This window comes from Boleophthalmus pectinirostris, unplaced genomic scaffold (genome assembly GCF_026225935.1).
Source record: "Boleophthalmus pectinirostris isolate CB_2022bp ecotype Guang Dong unplaced genomic scaffold, ASM2622593v1 HiC_scaffold_6, whole genome shotgun sequence".
NCBI classification, from domain to species: Eukaryota; Metazoa; Chordata; class Actinopteri; order Gobiiformes; family Gobiidae; genus Boleophthalmus; species Boleophthalmus pectinirostris.
The window spans coordinates 8,090,646-8,113,622 of NW_026571447.1; the positions used below are offsets into that span (position 1 = coordinate 8,090,646).

The 22,977-nt window shown below is 38.3% G+C and overlaps 1 protein-coding gene across 1 annotated transcript in view; it reads left to right on the top strand.

Moving 5' to 3' along the window:
• Positions 1-20,424, top strand: part of LOC110162663 (soluble guanylate cyclase 88E-like) — a 34,816-nt gene extending 14,392 nt beyond the window's left edge. The window contains exons 10-16 of the mRNA XM_055163431.1: positions 2,631-2,777; positions 4,505-4,651; positions 6,982-7,138; positions 11,657-11,730; positions 12,098-12,187; positions 14,636-14,751; positions 20,061-20,424. Coding sequence (XP_055019406.1) covers positions 2,631-2,777; positions 4,505-4,651; positions 6,982-7,138; positions 11,657-11,730; positions 12,098-12,187; positions 14,636-14,751; positions 20,061-20,424 — 1,095 coding nt within the window. The remainder of the gene's footprint in view (positions 1-2,630; positions 2,778-4,504; positions 4,652-6,981; positions 7,139-11,656; positions 11,731-12,097; positions 12,188-14,635; positions 14,752-20,060) is intronic.
• The last annotated feature ends 2,553 nt before the right edge of the window (positions 20,425-22,977 follow it).

The window sequence follows — 22,977 nt, forward strand, 5'->3', positions numbered from 1 at the left end:
CAGCAGCAACAACTCATACTTCCTGATAGAAAGCTTGGCAGTGGCAGGCTGATATCACCTAGCACCTATCTTACCAGCAAAGTAAAATTCCGCTACTGCTGAGAAAATAGTCCCTCAACATGCGACGATTCATGCGATGCAAGGTTAGTTTTATTTCAAACATTATTCTATCAACACAGACATTTAAATCGACAGTCTGGTGTAATAATAGATTTGCTTCGGGTGATTTGTGGAGTGGGTAAGACTGTTTTTAGTGACAGGCTAACTATGGCCATTGACATGCACTAGCCTAGCACCAGCGACCTCTGCAAATACAAGGACTGGATGGAATATTTTTAAAAAAAGTGTCTCTACACATTTCCAACACTCTGGTTCACTAGGAAATGAGGTCCTATGTCCAAAATTCTGGACAGTCCCTTCAACACTGCACATTTTGTGAATAACTATTATGTTAGGAGTTGAGAAAAATATATTGTAGCAAGGTAATAAAAGTATGCTACGCTAAAACTGATGCATCCTGTCATACATCATTCTGTACTGAAGGACCTGTATGCATTTTTTTATTATTTTTTTTTGTTTTCAGGTTTTTATAATCAGGTATTTGAGCAAAACTCATCTCGTGCCAGTACAGATGTTTTGTATAAGCAGCTCTTGAGGTCAAAAATAAGTCTGCTGTGTATTGTCTGTATCTAATTATGAACAGTTTTATTGTCTGATAATGAGGAAGTGCACTATTAGCTTGCTAGTTGTTCCTTGTCTGATCTGGAAGTTGTAAAACGCACTCATAAACTCATCACAGTGCATTATTAGAACGCTCAGAACGCATAAGTTAAGTGAGGAATAACTTTGGAGACCTGTAAACTGTTTTCAAATGAACAAGTTTGGCTTTTCACATTTTTAAGACAGTAAATATCTGGTACATCGCTTTTAAATAACAAGTACAAGTGGAGTGTCTGGGGCATACACAGAGCAGCAGAGTAAGCTCTATATAAAATAGTGCATCCAGGCGAGGCCAAGGTAAAAGTAGGTTTTTCAGCAGAGTAGCAGAGATTAGGAGGATTAGAGCCGCCATTCAGCCACTGTTCAGCCTTAACCTCAGTGTGCCCGTAAATGTCTGTATCCTATTTCTCTCAGGAGCAGAGGGGAAGAAAAAGTGCCAAAAAGTGTACACAAGCAAAAGTAGCATTGTAAAAGAATGATAGAACTCAAGATGAAGAAAAAAAAAAAAAAAAAAGCAAAGCTAAATATAAGTATTAGTATTTGTGTTATTAGACTTAGACAAGCTTTGTTGATCCCCGAGGGAAATTAGTTGGACACAGTAGCTCACACTATATATATATATATATATATATATATATATATATATATATATATATATATATATATATATATATATATATATATATATATATATATATATATATATATATATAACAAAGAGCAAGTAAGTAGCACACATAGCAAGAGACTGGTGACAAATGAGGCATAATTATAAATGTATACACTACCAGTCAAAAGTTTTAGAATACAACACTGCTTTTCCTGCTTTTCCCAAATCGTATTCTAAACTTTTGACTCATGAATGTAGCCACCTTTGGCAGATATAACACACACACTCATGGCTCGTTCTTTTTACAGTAGAAATCAAATATTCTTCAGAAAGTTCTTCCCAAGTCTATTGCAGAAGTACCCATAAATGTGTGGCACTTGTAGGTTGCTTCACTCTTCTTTTCCGTTCATCCCAAACCAGCTCCAAGGGGTTTAAGTCTGGAGACTGAGCTGGACACTCCATGTTTTCAAGTTTAACATCTTGTTAGGTAGTTTTGGCAGAGCTTGGACTTGTGTTTTGTATCTTTAATCTTTTTTTTTAACCTCTGGCTGTTCAGTTCTTACCTTTGTACCATTTTAAGGTCTTCATTGGACTTGCACGACTTGAATTGCAATAAATAACTGGAAAATGTAATGTTTAAATGAATGTTCTAAAACTTTTGACCAGTAGTGCATGTACAAGTCAGAAAAAATATAGAAATATAGTAGTACAAATCTATTTCAGCTATATATAAGAGGTTGTAAGGAGAAACAGTGCAAAGATGAAATCATGATTGACAGGACATAAGGTAACTTGTTGTACAGTTGTTATTATAATAATAATATTACATTTTAAAAAATCTGAAATAAAATAATACATTTGACAGAATAATGTTAATCTCTCATGTGGAGGTGGATCGCTCATCTGCTTCTCTATGCACATGTTGACTGGAATGTTCCACAGTATGACATTACACTATGATCTCTATGGAGACAACAGGTGACACCACAGGGCTAAGCTACATGTCAGATCTGTGGAAAGGTGAGCCCACTCACAGTAAGAATGGACGTTTTTAGGTCAATAAAAAACTTATGTTAATGAGTTAATGCAAGATGGACATGTTTAATGTCATGTCGGGACATTCCAGACAAAGCAATAACAGCTCCATATAGACAAACACATGGTGGACACTACGCCCGAAAAGTTACACAGCTTATCTTATTTCACTACTATACACTAAATGTATTCAAGATTCAACTCAAGTCAAAGTGACAAAAATACAAAACCACGTTAATTTTGTTTCCCTCTCTGCCTGATTTAGGAGCAGCAAAAGTACGCCCAGCTACAAGAGATCATCAAGAAACTGGACGAGGAGAAGAAGAGGGGAGACTCTCTGCTCTACGCCATGATCCCCAAAGCTGTGGCCGACCGCCTGCGGAAGGGCATCACAGCGCTGGAGACATGTCAGGTACAGTTCCTCTGTGCATTCTGTGGGTATGGAGGTGGACTCTGAACAGACCATTTTACATGTTGTTCATTGTAAATTGCAATATTGATCTAAAAAGGCTTAAGAAGAAGAAGCTAATAATTGAGTTCCTGTTCATAACAACCATGATATAGTAGTGACATCCGTTCATGTTTTTACTGCTGAAAAACTGCTAGGTGCTTCAGTGAGGCTTCCTCCATCAGCACAGAGGGGGGAGGCAGGTCAGACTGATATGTGTACAACTCTGAATTCAGTTCTGCACATTTTGATGACGTTGAGTCTCGCTGAAAATGATCATGCCCTTCAAATGAATACTTGAAGCTGATTGGTCAGTTTTTTTTGTTTTTTTTTAATGCTGTTAGGATGTTGCTGTTGCTGATGTTGTTGATGCTTTAATTTGTACAGGGACAGTGCACAACAATACATCAACCATGACAAAAGTCATAAGAGAGACGGTGCCTAGCCAGGCTGGCGCCACCTAGTGCCTCTGCTCAATTTCATTTCTCTCCCGCGACTAGGTCAGGAATCACAACAAGAACCCCAGAAGTGTGAGTTTGGGCACCAGCCATTTCCTGAGATCAAGGATTTAAAGCCGGAACAAAGAGAATGCTTGGTGAATTTTATCAAGGGGAAGATGTTATTGCCCTTCTTCCTACGGGATTTGGGAAAAACTTAATATATTAGTTAGCCCTCTTAGTGGGGCATTACATATGTCACGACCAAATAGCAGCGATTAGTTAAGTAAAAAAAAGTACCCGCCTACTGTCGAGTGAATGAATCCTAATGCTGAGAGGTCAGACGATTTCCACAAAGTGAAACTGGCTGATGAATCAGGCTAGGTGATGCCAGGTTATAGCATGAAATACGTCTACTCAATTATGGAAAAAATCATTATCACGATTATTCTATTATTTTATTATGCTATTAATATATTATTATATTATTGAAATCATGATTATTCAAACGATTATTGTTAGTTACACGATGCATTTATTGCATTTATGTACCTAGAGCAGTTTTGTGATGTATAAAACATAAAATGAATAAAATGTACTTTGAACATGAAATAAGGCATACAAAAACATAAATGTATCCAAATAAACTATAGATCCAGCTGTTCTACAGTCTCTATATTTAAAAATAAAATAAATATACTTATTTATATAAAAAATATCCCAAAATATACGTTGTTAAGCTTTATCATTTCAACTTGATTATATGAGTTTGGTGATCGTTTACACACAAACTGAAATCGTGATTAAAATTTGATAAATTGCACAGCCTTGGCATGAAATACTCAAAATCCACAATGCTCTTCCCTCTGCACATTTAAAAAAAATAATAATGTGGAGTACGAAGGGCGGTGTTGAATAGTGTTTTTTTTGGTTCAGTTGGGCGCTTCACTTTTGAACAATGCTTCTCTTTGATTGGACAAGTCTTTGCCCCGACAATGGCTGGTCCCAATCGTACCAGCGGGAGTCTGCCAAGATGGATTCTTTTGAGCTTGTGAACACACATCACAAAAATTCATCTTGTTGTGCAAAGTTCGGAGAGAGAAGCACCCCTGACTGATGCCCTGACCTTCACCCAGCTCTATCTATCTTATCAGTCGGTCTATCCCGCCCCCGGTTGGAACTCACCGCTGTAAAGTGACCATCATTCCACTTTGACTCTGAACCCCCTCTCCTCCTCTTTGGTCCTCCCCCCAGGTGTTCCCAGACGTGACCATCCTGTTTAGCGACGTGGTGAAGTTCAATGAGATCTGCATCCACATCACGCCCATGCAGGTGGTGGACATGCTCAACGAGATCTACATCGTCTTCGACACTCTGAGCGAGAAACACAACGTCTACAAGGTCAGGCTCCAAACAGAGAAAACACACAACGCCACAGTCATAAAACAGCAGCCAAACACTTCTATGCATATTTATGGGCCCACAAAGACGGTAGCTGATAGCGGAAAATTACATATCGCATAAGACTCCCCCGGGACCCGGAAAGAACAGGAATAAAGCAAGCAGTAATGGAGCATGGGACAGATAAAATTGCGGCAATATAAAAACGACGGGGAAAATAATGCATTGTAAAAAGGCTATATGTAAAAAGGGTTGTGTAAAAGATAGTTTTATGGGTTTAAAATATGCACAAAGAGACAACTATATTCATAGCAAATACCAGGAGATGCAGAATACCTTTGTTATTGGCCAAGTCCTGCTGTGTTTAAAATGCAGATGCTATGATATCTGCCAAGGTTATAACAGTAGTGCTTTGTCTAAAAAGACTGTTTATGTGGCAAGTTTAACATTTTGGAGCAAATAGAAGTGTTATTTTCGGTGGGAGATTGGGACGAATGTTCAGACGAGTTTAAAAGGGAGAACAGATTGCGGAAGAGTGGCAGGAGAAAAACAATAACACCTATATTATAACCAGCCAATTCAATTTTGTGTGCCTGCAGATGTTATGATGAATCTAACGATAGGAAGATTAAATAAAGATTGAATAATTACTTTTACCCATGCAAACAATTGAAAAAATCCATTGCTAGCTATGCACTGAGTTCTCACAAGGCTTAAAAGTTTTGGCAGACTTTTTCCTTTTTGTAGAAGGTTTATAGCAATACTGTGAAGCATTCCAGTCAAAGTAATAGTGGAGATAAGCGAGTGTCACTTGGGATGGACGATAGATTGGTTATAAATATATATTGCTGTCTGCCACACTTTTTTTGTTTGTTTTGTTTTTGCAGTACTTTTTTTTTTTCAAATCCCTGTAGGGAAATTGTCCTCTGCATTTCACCCATCCTTTCAGATGCAGTGGGCAGCACATGGGACACCCAGGGGCCCATCTCCATGATTTTCTTGCTAGGCATGGACAGGACTGCCTTAGCTGGAGGATTTTAGCTATGGTGCATGTTTTTAAATTGATGTTGGAAACCAGAGTGCCCGGAGGAAACAAACGGAGATACTGGGAGAACATGTTGATACAAAGCCTCATTACTGATATTTTGTTAGTTGTTTCCCAGGGATGTAACAATAACCGTAATATCGTGATATCATCCCGACAAAAGTCTCACAATAATATCCTCTGCTGTCACAATATATCGAATCACAAGTTCCTCTGCTTAAATGCATGGTTTCATAGTAGCAACACCTAATAAACATCAGGAACTACAAATCCCATGATTCATTTCAGTGCAAACGCCATGAAGAAATATGTTTTTTACTTGAATTCTTAGGATTATGACAGTAATCTCTTACACCAAAATTTTGTCAAGATATTTTAAAAGCAAAAAATGTCCTATCTACAATTATATTAGCCTCTTCAAAATATCGCAATAAATATCGTACCGTGAGATGCATATTGTGATAATATCGTACTGTGAGATTCGGATATCGTTACATCCCTGTTGCTTCCCCATTCTCTGTGTGCTCTTTGTGAACAGACTCATGAGTAACAATGGACGTAGAAGAATATGGATGTATGTCTCATTTAACATGTAACTACATGATTTAAATAGCAGTAAATTATATTTAGTTGTTATTTTTACAAAAATATAATGAAAAATTTATTTGTGAACTCTATTTCAAGTTAAGATACATTTTTGGGCCTTACTATGGAGTCTACAAAATAAATATTGATATCCACAAATATCAGTCATTGGCCACAGCTGCCGGGCAAGTATCAACATTGGTATCAGCTGAAAAAATAAAAAATTTAAAAATCCATACACGGTTCCTACAGACATGGAAATCCTGGAAAAGTCATGGAAATTGAAAATGTCATTTTCCATGGCAGGAAAAGTCACGGAATTTGTAAATTCATTGAAAGTTTTGAAAAGTATTTTAGTATCTCTTTCACGCAACTATAGAGTTCTGAGGCTGTTATGTTCATTTCTGAGCATATGCACTTTTTGTTTAAAAGAGACGACAATAAATGCACTGACAGTATTCTGAATGTTAAAAAACTATAATACCAAAGCCTGAAAGTCTGATCAATTCTATACATGTAGGGTGCCGTAAAGTCATGGAAATTGCACTTAAATTCATGAAAAAGTCATGGAAAAGTTTTGAAATTTTGTCAGTGAAAAAGAGTGGGAACCTTCTCCATAAGAGTCCATCCCTAAGTGCCACCCCTGCTAGAAATGTTTCACAGTGCGTCTTTAACTATCTGACCTATTTCCCACGCGTAGGTTGAGACGATTCGTGACGCCTACATGGTGGTGGCCGGCGTTCCCAATAAGACCACGTTCCACGCCCACCACATCTGTGACATGGCCCTGGACATGCTCAGCTCCATCGACCACCTCAAAGACCCCTCCACCGGGGACAACATCCAGATCCGAGTGGGTACGTACTGCACAACAGATCATGTCCTTTATTGGTGGTTTTCAGATTCTAAAATGTGATGGCGTCATTCTTTCAGGTAGAGAGGAAAGAGACAGATTTCCATACTGATAACATTGTACTTTGCTATGATTTATTCTTTTTATCAGAAAAAAAAACAAAGAAACTCTGATGTACTGGGCTGATTTTCGTACCAAAGAGATAATTTCCACTCCAAAATGGCCAGACATTTTGGCGCCATCTGCATTCACAAAACTCGACTTTAAATCAAACAGGTCTCAGCGTGTAGCTTTTATCTGTGACAATAAAGCACTACAGTTATCTTAGTTTCATTTTAGCCTTGTGTAAATCCAAACATACCTCCAACGTGTCTCCGTCTTTAGCCAAAAACAGTTGTAATCCAGTCAGTTTTGTCCATTATGTGACTGATAATTATATTGGTCAAACATGTGCTTTAAAATAGTTTATTTACAGTCCTCACTGCACAGTTTAGTCACTAGCGCCACCTGCTGCTGTGGATGAGTATTGTGTTGCTGGTTGCTTGAGGTCAGATTGGTAAGAATGAGCCTTTTACACAGGTTAGTGAGTTACTTTTTTTTTTTTTTTTTTGACTGAAGAGTAACATGCACTCAGTTGCTGCCATATCTAATTGCTAAACAATTATATCTCAACTCATATTATCAGTATTAAATCTTAATACATTTTTTGCTGATTTTGAGTTTTGTGCCTCTTATATTAAAGGTCATATATTACACAAAATGTACTCTTGTAAACTTTTAGCTATGTTATAATTTCATTCACATGTGTTTGAGTAATTCTTTATTATTAGTCTGTCTACATCTCCAAAGCTCTTAATGCTCTGTTCTACCTTGTGATATCATGAAGTAGTACCTTTCCTTTCTGTTTAGAGATTGGCAGTTCCAGGGCTGAAATTATCCAAATGATTATAGTGAAGGTGTATGGAGTTTAAAAACACAGTGGAGCACTTCATATTATTAATGTAATTTCCTCACTATAAGCTGCTACTTTTTTCTCACACTTTGAATAAAACGATGGTTAATATATGGATGGATTCTTTGTTTGGCACATTGTCCGTTCATATATACGGTCTGTGGTTTGACAACACAGAAAGTGCTGCTGTCTGTGCAGGTAACACATGGATTTAGGGTTAACATGAGGGGGCAGCGTTTGCTAGTGATGTTCAGCACACTAAGTTTATCAACAGTTTATCATCGAGTGATAAAATAAATTATGATGCTAAACTAACATGAGTGAGGGGGATATGTCTTACCTGTATGCGTTTAAATGCAAGGAAATTTGTAACTGATGAAGAAACATCTCAAACTTCAGTAGCTGGACATCCACTCATACCTGATTGATACGGCAAGCCTTACCCATGGGACAGCTGAAATCTGCTGCAATCCTCCACGACACTGACTTTCAGAGGCAATAAAAGCAGACGGCCGAACTTGAAAACATTCTTGAAGACATGAACACTTGCGGCTTTTATTCAGTTGGGGCCTATATATTGTTAACTCGGTCTCTGGAAAAATGACGCTGGAATCGATCGATTGAAATCACAAAAAATGTATTTCCTATTCAATACAATTCTAATACAGAGCTCAGGGTCACATCACTGTCCCAGATGGCCTACAGCTACACAGGACTTAAATCAGGCGCTCTGACTGCCTGTGTTTCCCTCAACCCAGTAATATAAAACATCAGCATGAATATTCAAATATATGTTGAGCAGGTACATGCCTTGGATCCTCCCTGAAGCATCTCCGTTTTCCTTTACTATGAGGGGATGACAGCCAGGTTTAAATTACAGCCAAGTCTATTTAGGCTTGGTGCCAGCCAAAACGACTAAACTGCAACCGCTCTGTAAAGAATTTCCTTAAAAGTACACAACCTTCACAGCAGTATCTTTAAACATATATATCAGATTTCAGTGGTTAAGCACCAACTCATTGTGTAATATTCAAACAAATGTATAATTGCAGTATTTAATATACGCATGCAGTACACTCACGATACTGTATTACTCGATATAGTCTTCAATATGTACAATTTTAAAATGTTGTTAAAATTATTTGATGGGGCTTATATTCAGGTGTGGTCAACAGTCTGGAAATTGAAGTGTTTTCCTCTTAAATATGTAGAAATTGTGTGTGAATATATGTGAATATGTGTGAATGAAACAAAACACAGCTCCAGGTATGTTTTTGATGAGGTAAAACATTATAACACAGAAAAAAAATGAATATAGGCCTTTTAATAATCTGCCTCTCATAATTAAGTCATAATATCTCTGCAAAGCCACTGTAACTGAGCTAACTGCCCAGTGTGACCTATGCGTGACCATGTGTGTCCCTGACTGGCTAATCCACCTGTCAATCACGACCATCTGAATTTAAAGAGAGTCACCGGTGATCGGACTAGATTTACATTTTCGTAAAACACCGGAGAAGTGTGTATTCTGAATCCCATGCAACCCGTTATTGCTATTAATTGAAAAATCCCACGCTGGACCTCCTCTCTATCCCAGTGTGCATTGGTCCACTGTCAGGTCAGCTCCACATCACTGCGTCTGAACTGCCCGGCTTTACACTCCTGATCCCTTTATCCACTCGCTCCCACTGTAAGGTTAAAGTCAGTGATGTAATCCCATTCTCCTCCAGGTGAGAGTGGAAATTATGAAACCTCTTCAACAGGGCTATAAAATATACAAGGCCGAAGCAGTGGCTCATTTTTAGTGCGAGTTAAGCCCAGTAGTTAGGAGTGGGTAAGTGCAGTTGGTTCTCATAAAAGGGACATTGTTGAAGGCTTAGGTGTCTCTGTATTTGAAGGATTTTCGGCTCAGAGCTATTTAGTTCTATGCCAGGACACGATAGGCTGTAATACAATGAAATGAGTTAAGGTTCGGCCAGAAATGGGGCTGTGCTTGGGAGTCTTGCTGCAGAGATGTTAAATCACTATCACCTTCATAATAAAACATGTTAGAAACTGAACATGAATGTCCCTCAAATTTAGAGTTACCAAATGAAATTCTTCTGATCTAAATTATTAAAGTGCTAACTAAACTGCAGTTATATAATTAACTTTTGAACATCATTACATTTTTGTGATCAATAAAATATGGATACAGATAGTGCCACAAAGAGCCTCCTCATAATACCTACTTTACACAAAAAAGGTATTTACAATAACTTAATGGACACACATTATTTCAAAGTTGTCTTCTCAGAGGACTCAAACATGTTCATTTTGCATTTTGCCTGGGTTGTTGCATCATGGATAAAACTCCAAACTTCTCAAGCTCAGATTTTTATCACGTACGCCCTGTATGGACTCGTTCTGTGATCAAACTGTGTTCATAACAAATGCATGGCTCTAGTAACGTAGCATTCAAGGAGGATAAGGACTTTATTTTATTTTCACAATGTTTCCTGTTGCTGACAGCAGAGAGAGCCCCCACGCTTAATGCCTGCTTGGAAACAGAGTTGTAGTTTCTAAAGTTGTTCAAAATGCAGACATTATTTTACAAAACTTTATTTAGAAATTAGAAAATGTGAAATACTTATCCCAAGGTGACCAAAATCATTTTTAATCAAAAGTCACCTTTAAAGGGTCACTAAACACCAAAATCACAGTTTTTTCCTCTGATTAGCTGAGTAAATGGGTCTAAAATAGACATGTACACCTATTCCTGGTCTTATTTTGGCATTTTCATGCATATTTGTTAAAAATCTGACATTTGGGTCAAAAGCTGTGTCTGTAACGACCTCTTTAGGATCAACTACGGCCACAACATTTGAATTTACATGTTGGACTAACGGCCGCCAATGAGTCAGATGCAGGCTATTACATGATGGGCACAGCCACTGGCGTCTACGGGCAGGACGTGAGGAGCTCCTCTCAGCCCTGCCCCTACCTAACACCGCTGGTCACTGCGATGTCTCACCGTGAGAAAAAGGGAAATATCATGATCTGAGCACAAATGTCTGCTCTGTTTCAAAGTTTGGAGCCAAACGTCATTCAAAGAATCTGGGTTTCCAAACTTGTTCTCCTTACAGACTTTTCAGGGCTTTACAAGAGTTTTTTATGAACTTGCTCGACCTTGTTTTCTGATGTTGATAATGGTCTACCAGCTACTTTAGCCGTGCATAAGCAGCCTTCCTTTTTAAACTCTTGGTTCCATGTCCAAATTTGTTTGCCAGTTGGTGAAGTTTTTCCAAATTTTGCACTGAAGGCACGCTCCACAGTCTTGGGTGACTGTGTGCGAGCAGATTCCAAGATGCAAAATGACTTGAAAATGACTTCTCTTTGGGAGTGAATGGTATGACTCAGCCTGAAAACAGAACAAAAATAAAACATTAAATATAAAATCTTGATCTGTTTCTATACATTCTGTGAAAACTTGATTTTTTTTCAACAAGAATTGCCAAAATGATTGTCCTGCGAAATGATGTCAAAGTTTTTGGGACACCGTGTATCATTGCTGCCTGTGTTTTGCCGTAGGGATCCACTCGGGGATGGTGGTGGCCGGCGTGGTGGGACTGAAGATGCCCCGTTACTGTCTGTTCGGAGACACAGTGAACACGGCTTCGCGGATGGAGAGCAACGGAGTGGTGACTACTCTCCACCGCACCATACGAAGCCCCCCGCCAACGCTCTCATCATTAGCATAGAATAAGATGTGCCGCTAGTGCCTTTTGCTTAATGCTACATGCTAATCACGCCATTTGTTTTTCATTACGCTCGGTAATAGAAGTTTAATGTTGAGTTCTCGGTCCATTCTCGGCTAATTGAAATGGACATGGTTTTCCCAGATTCAATTTATCCAGAATGCAAACTCATGAAAGCCCGGCTCTTTAGTGAATAATAAATGCCGTAGTTTGGTGTGGTTTTTGATGAGTTAGCCTGAACCGCCGCTGCTGTTTTGTATTTGTGTGTGAACAGGGCATGCAGATCCACATCAGCCAGACCACCAAAGACCACCTGGAGCACGAGCCCTACATTATCGAGGAGAGGGGCAAAATATTTGTCAAGGTGAGGTTAAACTGAAGTTGCTGTATCAGATTTTTACTATCTTCAAAAGGGGAAAACAAAACAAATTCATTTAAAAAAGGTTCTTGTGGTCCTAAAGTTATTCCACATACTTAACTTATGCATCCGAGCATTCTAATTATTCACCATGATGAGTTTCTAAGCGTGTTTCACAACTTTTAGAGGCCAGAGCTACATTTGTTAATGACAACTAGCATGCTGACAGCGTGCTTCCTGGTTTGGGGCGGATAAAACATGACTATAATTAGATGCAGACAAGACTTATCGGTCTCATTTTGAGTACAAGAGCTGCCTTTACAGAATCAGTTTTGGCGTCACATTAATGCTAAAAACAACTAGCATGCTAATGTCTGTACCCCTTCATAGTCTAGTGGCTTCAAATCATTTAAAGTAATGTGCCATAGTTTCATTTGCACCTTCATTAAATAATCTAACCCATTTAAAGTCCTGTATTACACAAATGTATTCTTGTGAGCTTTTAGTCATGTTATAATGTTGTTACCTTCATCAAAAACATACCTGGTCACTGCGATGTCTCACTGTGAGAAAAAGGGAAATGGAGTGTTCCAAGCACAAATGTCTGCTCTGTTTCAAATTTGAAGCCAAGCCGTCATTCGAGGAATCTGGGTTTCCAAACTTCTTCTCCTTACAGACTTCTCAGTGCTTCGTAAGAGTTTTTCTCAAACTTGCTCGACCTTGTCTTCTGTTGGTCTACCAGATCCTTTAGCCCTGCATAACCAGCCTTCCTCTTTAAATTTTTGGTACCAAGTCCAAATGTGTTTGCCAGTTGGTGAAGTTTTTCCAAATTTTGCATTGAAGGCACGCTCCACAGTCTTGGGTGACTGTGTGCGAGCAGATTCCAAGATGCAAAATGACTTGAAAATACTTCTCTTTAGGAGTGAACGGCATGACTCAGCCTGAAAACAGAACAAAAATAAACATTAAATATAAAAACTTGATCTGTTTCTATACATTCTGTGAAAATTTGAGTTTTTTTTTCAACAAAATTTGCCAAAATTATTGGTGGGCGAAATGATGCCAATTGGATTTGTTAATACACATGTTAATACTCTGTTCCACTTTATGGTGTTACAAAGCTGTAGTTTTCAATAGAAATTGGCAATTCTAGGGCTGAAATTATCTAAATGATTCTAGTGAAGATGTATGGAGTTTAAAACACATTGCAGCACTTCCTGTATTACCACATGACATCACAAGGTGGAAGTCAGTCAAGAGTGTTTTCAGTTTCAGAGAAGCACTCACCTTAGTATGCAGGATTTGTGTGTTAAACATTTGAATAAAACAAAACACAATTCCAGGTATGTTTGTGATGAGGAAACAACATTCATTAACATTAACATTAAGCATTAAATATATTTTTCTTTAATCTCTATTCATAGTTCAAATTAGGGATGTAACAATTACAGAAATATTGCGATATCGTATCTTCAAAAGTCTCACAATAATATCGTGGGCTGTCACAATATAGTGAACAAAAATATACATTGTACAGTCAGATGGTCGATTCTAGCAAAAACCTTTGTCAGATCATCTCTTTTGCTTTGGATCACAGTGCACTAAATGGCTGCCAGCCCAGGTGCTCATATCTTCCTCCAAAGAAGATCTCCAGTGTGAGATTATAACCTTCCACACTCTATTTTAGCTCAATAAGACTAAATAACAATCTGCTTTACAACCTCTTAGCGATGTATGCCAGTACTAACCAAAATGTATGATCACACTTTAAAGATGCATTGTATAACTTTTCTAGTGGAGGCATTGCTTCGCTTTGGAATGTTTCACAGTATGGGATTAAACCTTTCTATCTTCATGGAGACCAAACCAGACCAAGTAACTGGTCAGATCTGTGGAGAGGCAACCCTGGTCACATTCAGAACGCTTGTTTTTGTAGCTTTTTTGAGCAATAAAACCACCTGTAACTGAATAAATGTAAGGTAGAGCTGTTCATGGGGTGTAGTGGGCGTGGTATATGGGGGTATGTCGGGGTATGTGGGGGTACGTGGGGGTACGCCATCCACGAAACTTCACCCGACATGAGATATAAAAAATAACAAATATAAAATAGCTACAATTTAAATGTCAAATTGGAGTTATTGGCAATGGTGAAAACAACCTGCATAGGCTTATGAAATCTCCAGTACCCTCCTATTGTGACCTGACACATGAGGAGACCAGGACTGAACCAGGACTGAACCAGGACTGAACCAGGACTAAACCAGGACTAAACCAGGACTAAACCAGGACTGAACCAGAACTAAAACAGAACTAAACCCGGATTAAACCAAAATTGAACCAGCAAGTGACAGAACTCCAACAAATAAGTAACACAATGCACCTTTAAGCAAATTGATACGAGCTACTTTTTAATTGCTAAATGGCTAAATATATATATTTTTTATGCCACATCAGGGTAAAGGTTACATGAAGACGTACTGGCTGAAGGGGAAGAAGGACCTGTCCTTTAAGACGCCTGCAGAGCTCCGCTACAGCAGCGAGCAGAAGGAGGAGGACCTGAGCTCCACCGGGTAAAGCATACACACACACGCAGTAGTCCACAAGGACCGCAAGCAAACAACCAATACTGTGTGAGTGGGGACTGGGGTGGACTCACAACGCTCCCTGGTGGTTTTAATGGAGCACTGCTTATTGCGCTTATAGTCTCAGATCATTCACTCAACGGTAAAGACACTATTTTTACATTAAATTAGTGCACGGTACATTTCAGACTTTTTGAAGTTTTAAAAGAACTGGTAAACATATTTTTTATTTAAATATTTAAAGAGGTCAAATGCTCTCTGCTATTTAATTTAAGGGTCCTGTATTACACAAAATTGACTCTTGTGAGCTGTTCGAATGTTGTTATCTTTACAAAAACATACATTGGAGTTGTGTTTTGTTTCATTCACACATGTCTGAGTAACCATTTGGTATTAGCCTGTCTACATCTCTAAATCTCAAAATGCTCTGTTCCACCTTATGATGTCATGAATAGGGATGTGCAAAAATATTGAAATATCGATATGTCGTATAGTTTAATGTGCTGATACCGTATCAATATCATGGTCTGCTGTATTTTTTGGTATATTTCACAAAATTTTTTTGTTACAGTACTACAGTTTTGTCGCTTGTTGAGGATGCAACACATTTGACATTTTCACTGTTTTGATGATTGAAATGTTTGTGTTTCATTTTCACTTTGCACAATACTTGGTTTAACAAGACAGCCATGATTTAGCCTTTATTTTTTATTGAACCGTATCGAATCAATTTGAAATATATCGTATCGTATCGAGAGCTCACTGCATCAAGATATGTATCGTATCGGCAACTCCTTAACGATACCCAACCCTAGTCATGAAGGAGTAGTTTTCAAGTTAAGCTACTTCCTTTAGTTTGTTTTGTTGGGGTTTTTTTTAAAACATTTTATCCAGTAGAGATTGGAATTTCCAGGGCTGTAATCATCCAAATGATTCTAATAAAGAGTGTATAGAGTTTAAAAACACAGTAGAGCACTTTCTGTATCACCACATGACATCAAAAGGTGGGACGGAACAGTGTTTTCAACTCTGGATATGTTTCTGACGAGGAAACAACATTATAACACATCAGAAAATATTGTAATATGGGTAATTTAAAGCTGTACTATGTGACTTTTCCAGTGGCAGATCAAAAGCGTGACATTAAAATGATCCAGCTTGAATATATTCAGTTACATTTGTTTTGCTATAATAAACACCAGACCAAAATACCAAAATATGCGTTCTATCTATTAAACAAAATCAAACTCAAAATCACAATTAGAATGGACGCAATTAGCAAATCACAAAGGCTGTAGTTTTTGTTTTGTCTGAAAAACCTTGATATTTTTTCCTTTTTTTTTTTTTTCCTTTTTGGCTCTAATGACGTGCTTCTTGTGCCCAGAGCCCCAGATCATTTACTACTGGGTGAAGATTTTTAAGTTAAATTAGCGCTACAGAACATCAGTTAGTATTTGAATTTAGAATAATAATATTTAGCTAAGAAGTTTTACTGAACAGATAATTGGTGTGTCTGAAAATAAAGGGCAAAGTAAAAGTAATAATAACAAAAAATATTCCAACCAAAGGCTATAGTATTCAGCTTCAGCGCTTTATTAAGTCCCCCGAGAGGCAATTGTTTCGGAGACAGTGGTAACAATCAATGCATACAACCTCTCAGTCAACAAACCAGACAGTGTACAAGGACACATGCATAAAAATAAGGTAAAAATATAAGTTAAATAGATGCTCTAGAACAACATGGTGCAGCCTTAGTTAAAATCAAAGGTGTTTATATTATAGTGTATTTCAAGGGCCCATATTACACTATTTTCTGATCTATGTTATAATGTTGTTTCCTCATCAAAAACAAACCTGGAGTTGTGTTTTGTTTCATTCTCACATGTTTAACACAGAAATCCTGCATATTTAGGCTGAGTTCTCTCAAAACAGTAGAAATAGTCTGTTCCACCTTGTGATGTCATGTGGTAAAACAGGAAGTGTACACCTTACATCTTTACTAGAGTCATGTGGATCATTTGAGTCCTGGAAATTACAATCTCTACTTGAAAACTACCACTACCTGATATCACAAGGAGGGTCAGAGCATTTTGAGCATTGGAGATATAAACTGGTCCCTCATTTATCGCGGGGGTTACGTTCTAAAAATAACCCATGAACCCCGAAATCTATGAAGTAGTCAGCTTTATTTTTTACAATGATTATATCTGTAAAACCCCTCACCCCACACTTTATACACTTTTCTCAGACAGGACAGTTACAATCCTTCTTAAAACTTATTACTGCTGTTGTCCTTTTGTTATTTTCTTCCTTCTTTATGTAACAAACCAAAGATTAATTTATCCCGTAATGGAGTCTACAGCCACGCAACTTTTCCCTTCCTTCAGCGTGTCCAGAAGTCCAACGTTTTGTGTGCGATGGTTTGCATCTTCTTCTGCCTTTTGAGCCTTTGTCGGTGCAGAATGTTTCATCGACATTGTGGGTTTTGTCGGGGGGAAAATTTGTAAACATACAGCACTTCAGAATCACACTGCTAGAGATCGAACATTTATGTGAATTTGGCAAACTGAACACATTCTGTACTGTACAGGAGACATGGCACAGAGGAGATTGATTGACAATGGTCTACAGTCCCTTAGCCAATCAGGACACAGGGGGAGGAACACAATGCATGTTCATACACTGTAGAAAGAAAAAAAAAGCATGCAAAACTGTACACAAAAAAAAAAAATCTGTGAATGAAAGGTGAACTGCGTGAACTGTAGACAGAATACTAAAAAAGAATTCCTCAATGTGCGTGATTGAAACAAAACACAATTCTGGGTATGTTTTTGATAAGGTACCAACATTCTAACATGGTTAAAATCTCACTAAGAGTCAATTCTGTGTAATTCTTAAAACTTGAAAGGGGTAGGGACAACTATGAATAAATTGGTTATACTTTCTAATAAGTACATCTTAACTTGCCTTAAAGGAGCAGTATGTTATTGTTACTGTCTTAAAAATGCAAAAACAGAACTAGGTCATTTTAAGCAGTTTGCAGTGTTACAAGTTATTCCTCACTTACCTTTACCGAGTGTCCTAACTATTCACCCCTATGAGTTTATACATTTTTTGCAGTGACGGCAAAGCTACAATAACTATCATGTTAATGTGCACCTCCTGATAATCAGAGAATGAAATGCCTAATGAGATGCAAACAGTACACAGCAGACTTATTTTGACCTCAAGAGCTGCTTCTACAATATATCTGTACTGGGGTAAGACAAATACATGCGCTTAAATACACAATAGGAACACAATACATGTTCATACACTTAAAAAAAAAAAACCATGCAAAATTGCTCACACAAAAAAATCCGTGAATCAGCGAGGCCGTGAAAGGTAGACTGCGTTATAGTGAGGGACGACTGTAGATAGAATACTAAGAATGAAACAAAACTGGGTATGTTTTTTGATAAGGTAACAACATTCTAACATGGCTAAAAGCTCACAAAGGGTCAATTTTGTGTGATACTTAAAACTTAAAAAAAAAAAAAAAAAGACTGAATTTCCCAGTCTATTTGTATATAAAGCCCAACGCCACACACATCTATAAAACATGAGACACCAGCAGTGGAGATGGCCAACCTGCTGCATCGACTTAAAGCTGTCCTCGGCCTGGAGCATCTTGGATTAAATGTTAGCTGTCAACAACAGGCCCCATTCTGGAGGCACTCCACACTGTCAGCACCGCTCCCACAATGCTTTGCACTGCCAACGCGTCCATCCCATCAAGGAGAGGGCCCTCGGATGCCCTCAAGTCCCATCCCATTTAGACAGGACTGTTTGTATCTGCGGGCTGACAGCTGATGTCCACAGCCAGCCCTGATGAGTGTGCTGCTAAGAGAGCCAAGGAGAAAAGGAGTGCAAACAGTGATTAGTCCACAAATAAGAAGTTGCTTTTCTGGCAGCTTATAATAGACTTTGGCAGGGGTAGGGACAACTATGAATAAATTGCTTATACTTTCTAATAAGTACATCTTAACTTGCCTTAAAGAAGCAATACGTGATGTTTACTGTCTTAAAAATGCAAAAACAGGACTAGGTCATTTTATTGCAGTTTGCAGTGGTACAAAGTTATTCCTCAGTTACCTTTACCAACCGTCCTAATTATTCATCCCTATGAGTAATTTTCACAACAGTGGAGTGGAGTTTTTGCTGTGATGGTTAAGCAACAACAACTAGCATGCTAATGTGCACCTCCTGATAATCAGAGAATGAAATTCCTAATTAGATCCAAACCGTACACAGCAGACTTATTTTGACCTCAAGAGCTGCTTCTACAATCTATCTGTACTGGGGTAAAAACAACATGCATGTGCTTAAATACATGGGAGGAAAGCAATTTAAAAAATGTATAATATTTAAAATAATCAAAGTCACTAGTGTCTGAACTGTGTAAGGAAACAAGGGCATTCAAAATCTGCTCAGAACAGATACTGTGAGCTAGAAATGGGAGTATCAGTATCTATTCATCGATACTGATATTGATACTGACTCATAAATACAAATGTGTGTATCAGTACTGTTATGCAAATATCTATACTAATTAAAATATGTACAATTTAAGACTAAGCATCAATTATGAACATGCTGGGGACAGTTCTTTGTTTTATGTCAAACACCTTCAGCGGCATTTGGGTCTGACTCATCTGTCTGTCCCTTATGTATACATATATTTATTGAAATGCCTTCACCACAGCGTTAGAGTATTGCAGGGGTCTCCAATCTGTAGCTCGGGATCTACCAGTAGCTCTCCTCTCCCTTCCAAGTAGCTCGCCAACGGATTTCTGAGTTATACGTATTGTGCTGAACAACTAAAATTGGATTGATTGAAGGCTTTTATCATTGTAACTGTATCATTTTGATGACTAAATTTGTGCATGTTGTAAATTTGTAAACATATAAATATCTAACTGTGCCCCATCTAAGATTGTGGCTCTTAAATTTACTCAGTTTCTGGTGACCGCTAAAATGAGGAGCTCTTTGGTATTTTCATTTGTTAAAAGTAGCTCACTGGAGGAAAAAGGTTGGAAACCCCTGGAGTCTTGAGTATCAGTATAACAAAAATTGCTCCCAAAAAGTACTAGTACTTGTACTTGTGGCATCATCCATCTGTAGTTTGAGGGAGTACTAACACATCCATGGAAACACGCTTCAGTATAACCTAGTGGTAAATGTAGTCACCTTTAGTCGTCGAGTTTAGCCGTAGTGAACTGAAAACACTATTGTGTGGTGTGTGTGTATTGTGCTAGCTCTACCAGCACCAATGCCAAGCGCATGGCCTCTAACGTTCACATCACCAGCAGTGAGGAGCAAGCAGAAGGCAAACCCAGCCCCAGTGACCTGCCCATGGATGCGCTCTCGCCACCAGAGGCCGCCAACGAGCAGCGCACCGTGTCTGCTGAACCCCCGGAGAAGGGAGCCAAAAAGACTAAAAACAACAAGGGGGCCAAGCAGGAAGCACCAGAGGGCAACGCCGCCACCGAGACGACGCCCCCTGCGGACGGCCTGGAGATTCCCGGGCCATTAATCAACAACAAGAGGAACAGCTTCAGGGAGTATGCCAAGCTGCCCACAAACCTGCCCATGCGTAGTGCCGCCTGTGTGATTCTGTGAGCTGCGCGATGGAGCCGGGTGACAAGGCTCCCGACCACAGCGGCACCCACAGCACAAGGGCGGGGCATGGTGCGAAAACTGTACTTTCCTTTCACTCATTCAAGTTACACTTCATAAATAAGTAAAGGGTTTGTGTCTACGGCAACACATAGGGGTCCACGTCTGTTAGAGCTGTAGTAGGCAAGTTTTAAAGAGACAAGGCAAGGGTGACCTGTGTCCCCCTGGAATTTTGAAGCGACGACAGCACATTTAATTTATTTAATTCATCTAATTCATTTTATCTCCCAGTCTGCATCTCAGTATGTTTTACTAGTTAATTTAATACACTTGTTTTTATGAGACATTGTAACTTCATAGATCATATTCTCAAAATGCATTTACAAAGGTCACCCATCAGTGTAGCACCTTTATACACCAAACTTTACAGTCTTGTACTTGTTCATATCTAATTCTAGGCCTGATTTATTAAAGCATTAAATTTTTACTTATTTATTTTTTCAATTTTCAGAAGGATAATTTCTAAAGTAAAGGATTACATGATCATTTCTTACATTTTTAGATAAATTAGAGAAATTTCAAATTTATCTCTGCAGTGTTTCACCTTAAAATATCTTGTTTTGGTTAGCTAGATTTCTCCAAACTGAAGACATACAAATCTATTCTTGCGCAGTGATACACATTACACATCATGGCCTACTACAGCTTTAACTGTTGCTCATGCTAACACTTAAATGACACCTATGTTATATAACATGTTTCTATGTTGAAAAAAGGAAGTGCCGATTCTGCTTAACTCCTGCAACACATACAACAGAAAATCAAGATTACTTTCTGTTAAATGGTTCAGACGTACGGGTTTGTCTTGAATTACTGTCTTTGGGAAAGATTAAGTGAGCCATAATAACAGGGCTTACAGAGACGTTCAGATCATGTATGTATGTATGCTTCTTTGAATTCACTGACTGTTTTCATGATAGATTCTACTTAAATGATTGAAATAAGTAGATGTCTGCTACTTTGAGCCTTTGGTGGTATGTTCACAGTTCTGTTGTCTGCATGTACTGATTTCTGTATTATAGCTTTGATTTATATAAAAGTGTATGTACAGCATTTTGATTGTGTTTCTTTTATTTGAATGAACAAATAACATACTCAAAACTAAAATTAAAGCAATTGTATGCAGGCTGTGCTCTTACATTTTTAAAAGGTACTACAGTCATAACTGAACTGGACGCCATACGCCTAAACCTGCACACAGGATTTTCTCATTCTCTGTAGACAAACAACTCATGCCTTGTGTGAAAGCTCAGAACCTCCAGAATTCTCTCCCTGAGCTGCAGAGGCTCCACTAGCACTGAGTCAGGACTGTCTGCGTGTGCTGGGGTTTAGGTAGTGACCATTCAGATCAGAGCCATTTTAGGTTTAAACGCACTGATTCTGTATTGAAACTGACAACACAAAGAGACTCGTGAGGTTCATTCTGCTTTCTGATTGGATAATCATTGTAAGAATCAAAACATAAATGTGACATCATTGCTTTTTTTTTTTTTTTTTTTTTTTTAGCATCAGTACACTCTTTATTTGATTTAAACATATTTATATCATATCTGAAGACTCAGATAGGTCAGGTTTATTACATTAAAATCCATATTACATGCAGTGGCTGAGTTTGGCTGCATGGCTGAGTGACTAGCACTCATGCTTCACAGCAAGAAGGTTCCGGGTCCCGCATCAACTCATAAAACATGCACCATAGTTAAAATCCTCCAGCTAAGATAGTCCTAACTAAGGTAGCAACAAGATCATGGAGATGGGCCCCTGGGTGCCCCTTGTGCTGCCCACAACTCCTGAAAGGATGGGTGAAATGCAGAGGACAGAGGATTTCCTTGGAGGGATAATAAAGTACAACAAAGCAAACAGAAAAGCTGCTTTAAGGTTAAAGTTCACTTTATTGTCCTCATAGGGAAATTCATCCTGTGCATTTGACCCCCCATTGACGTTGTGAGTCACTGGGGGGACCTATCTCCAGATCTCAAGCTACTCAGAATTACCTAAGATGGAGGATTTAACTGATTGTGCAAGCTTCATTCTCAAAGCTTCCTACACAGGTCATCAGGTACTTAGTGAAGATGAAAGCCTGAACATGTTAAAAGTTATAACATTGCATGACACTTGTTTGTGTCTTATCAAAATGACAGATCTGTGGCTTTGTCATGTGCGGTTTCATGATGAGTGAGCTTGCTCGAATGATCTTATGAACAAGTTGCTTCAGAACCTCTTGAATACAGTTTGCTAAAACAATATGCTGTTTGCACATTTACATTAAAACACTTGACACTTGATGGGAATTCCATACTGTACAATCAGGGTGGAAACAGTATTAAACATTTGTACTCAAGTAAAAGTACTGTTACAAATCCCAGTACTGCTGATGAGCTATGCTCAAGCATGATTAATTAAACGTGATTGAATTATATTGGTTTCAAGAGCCAGTGTTTTTTTTTTTGTTTTGTTTGTTTTTATCTGTTTTTTGGTTCTATTTTTGGTTCTAGG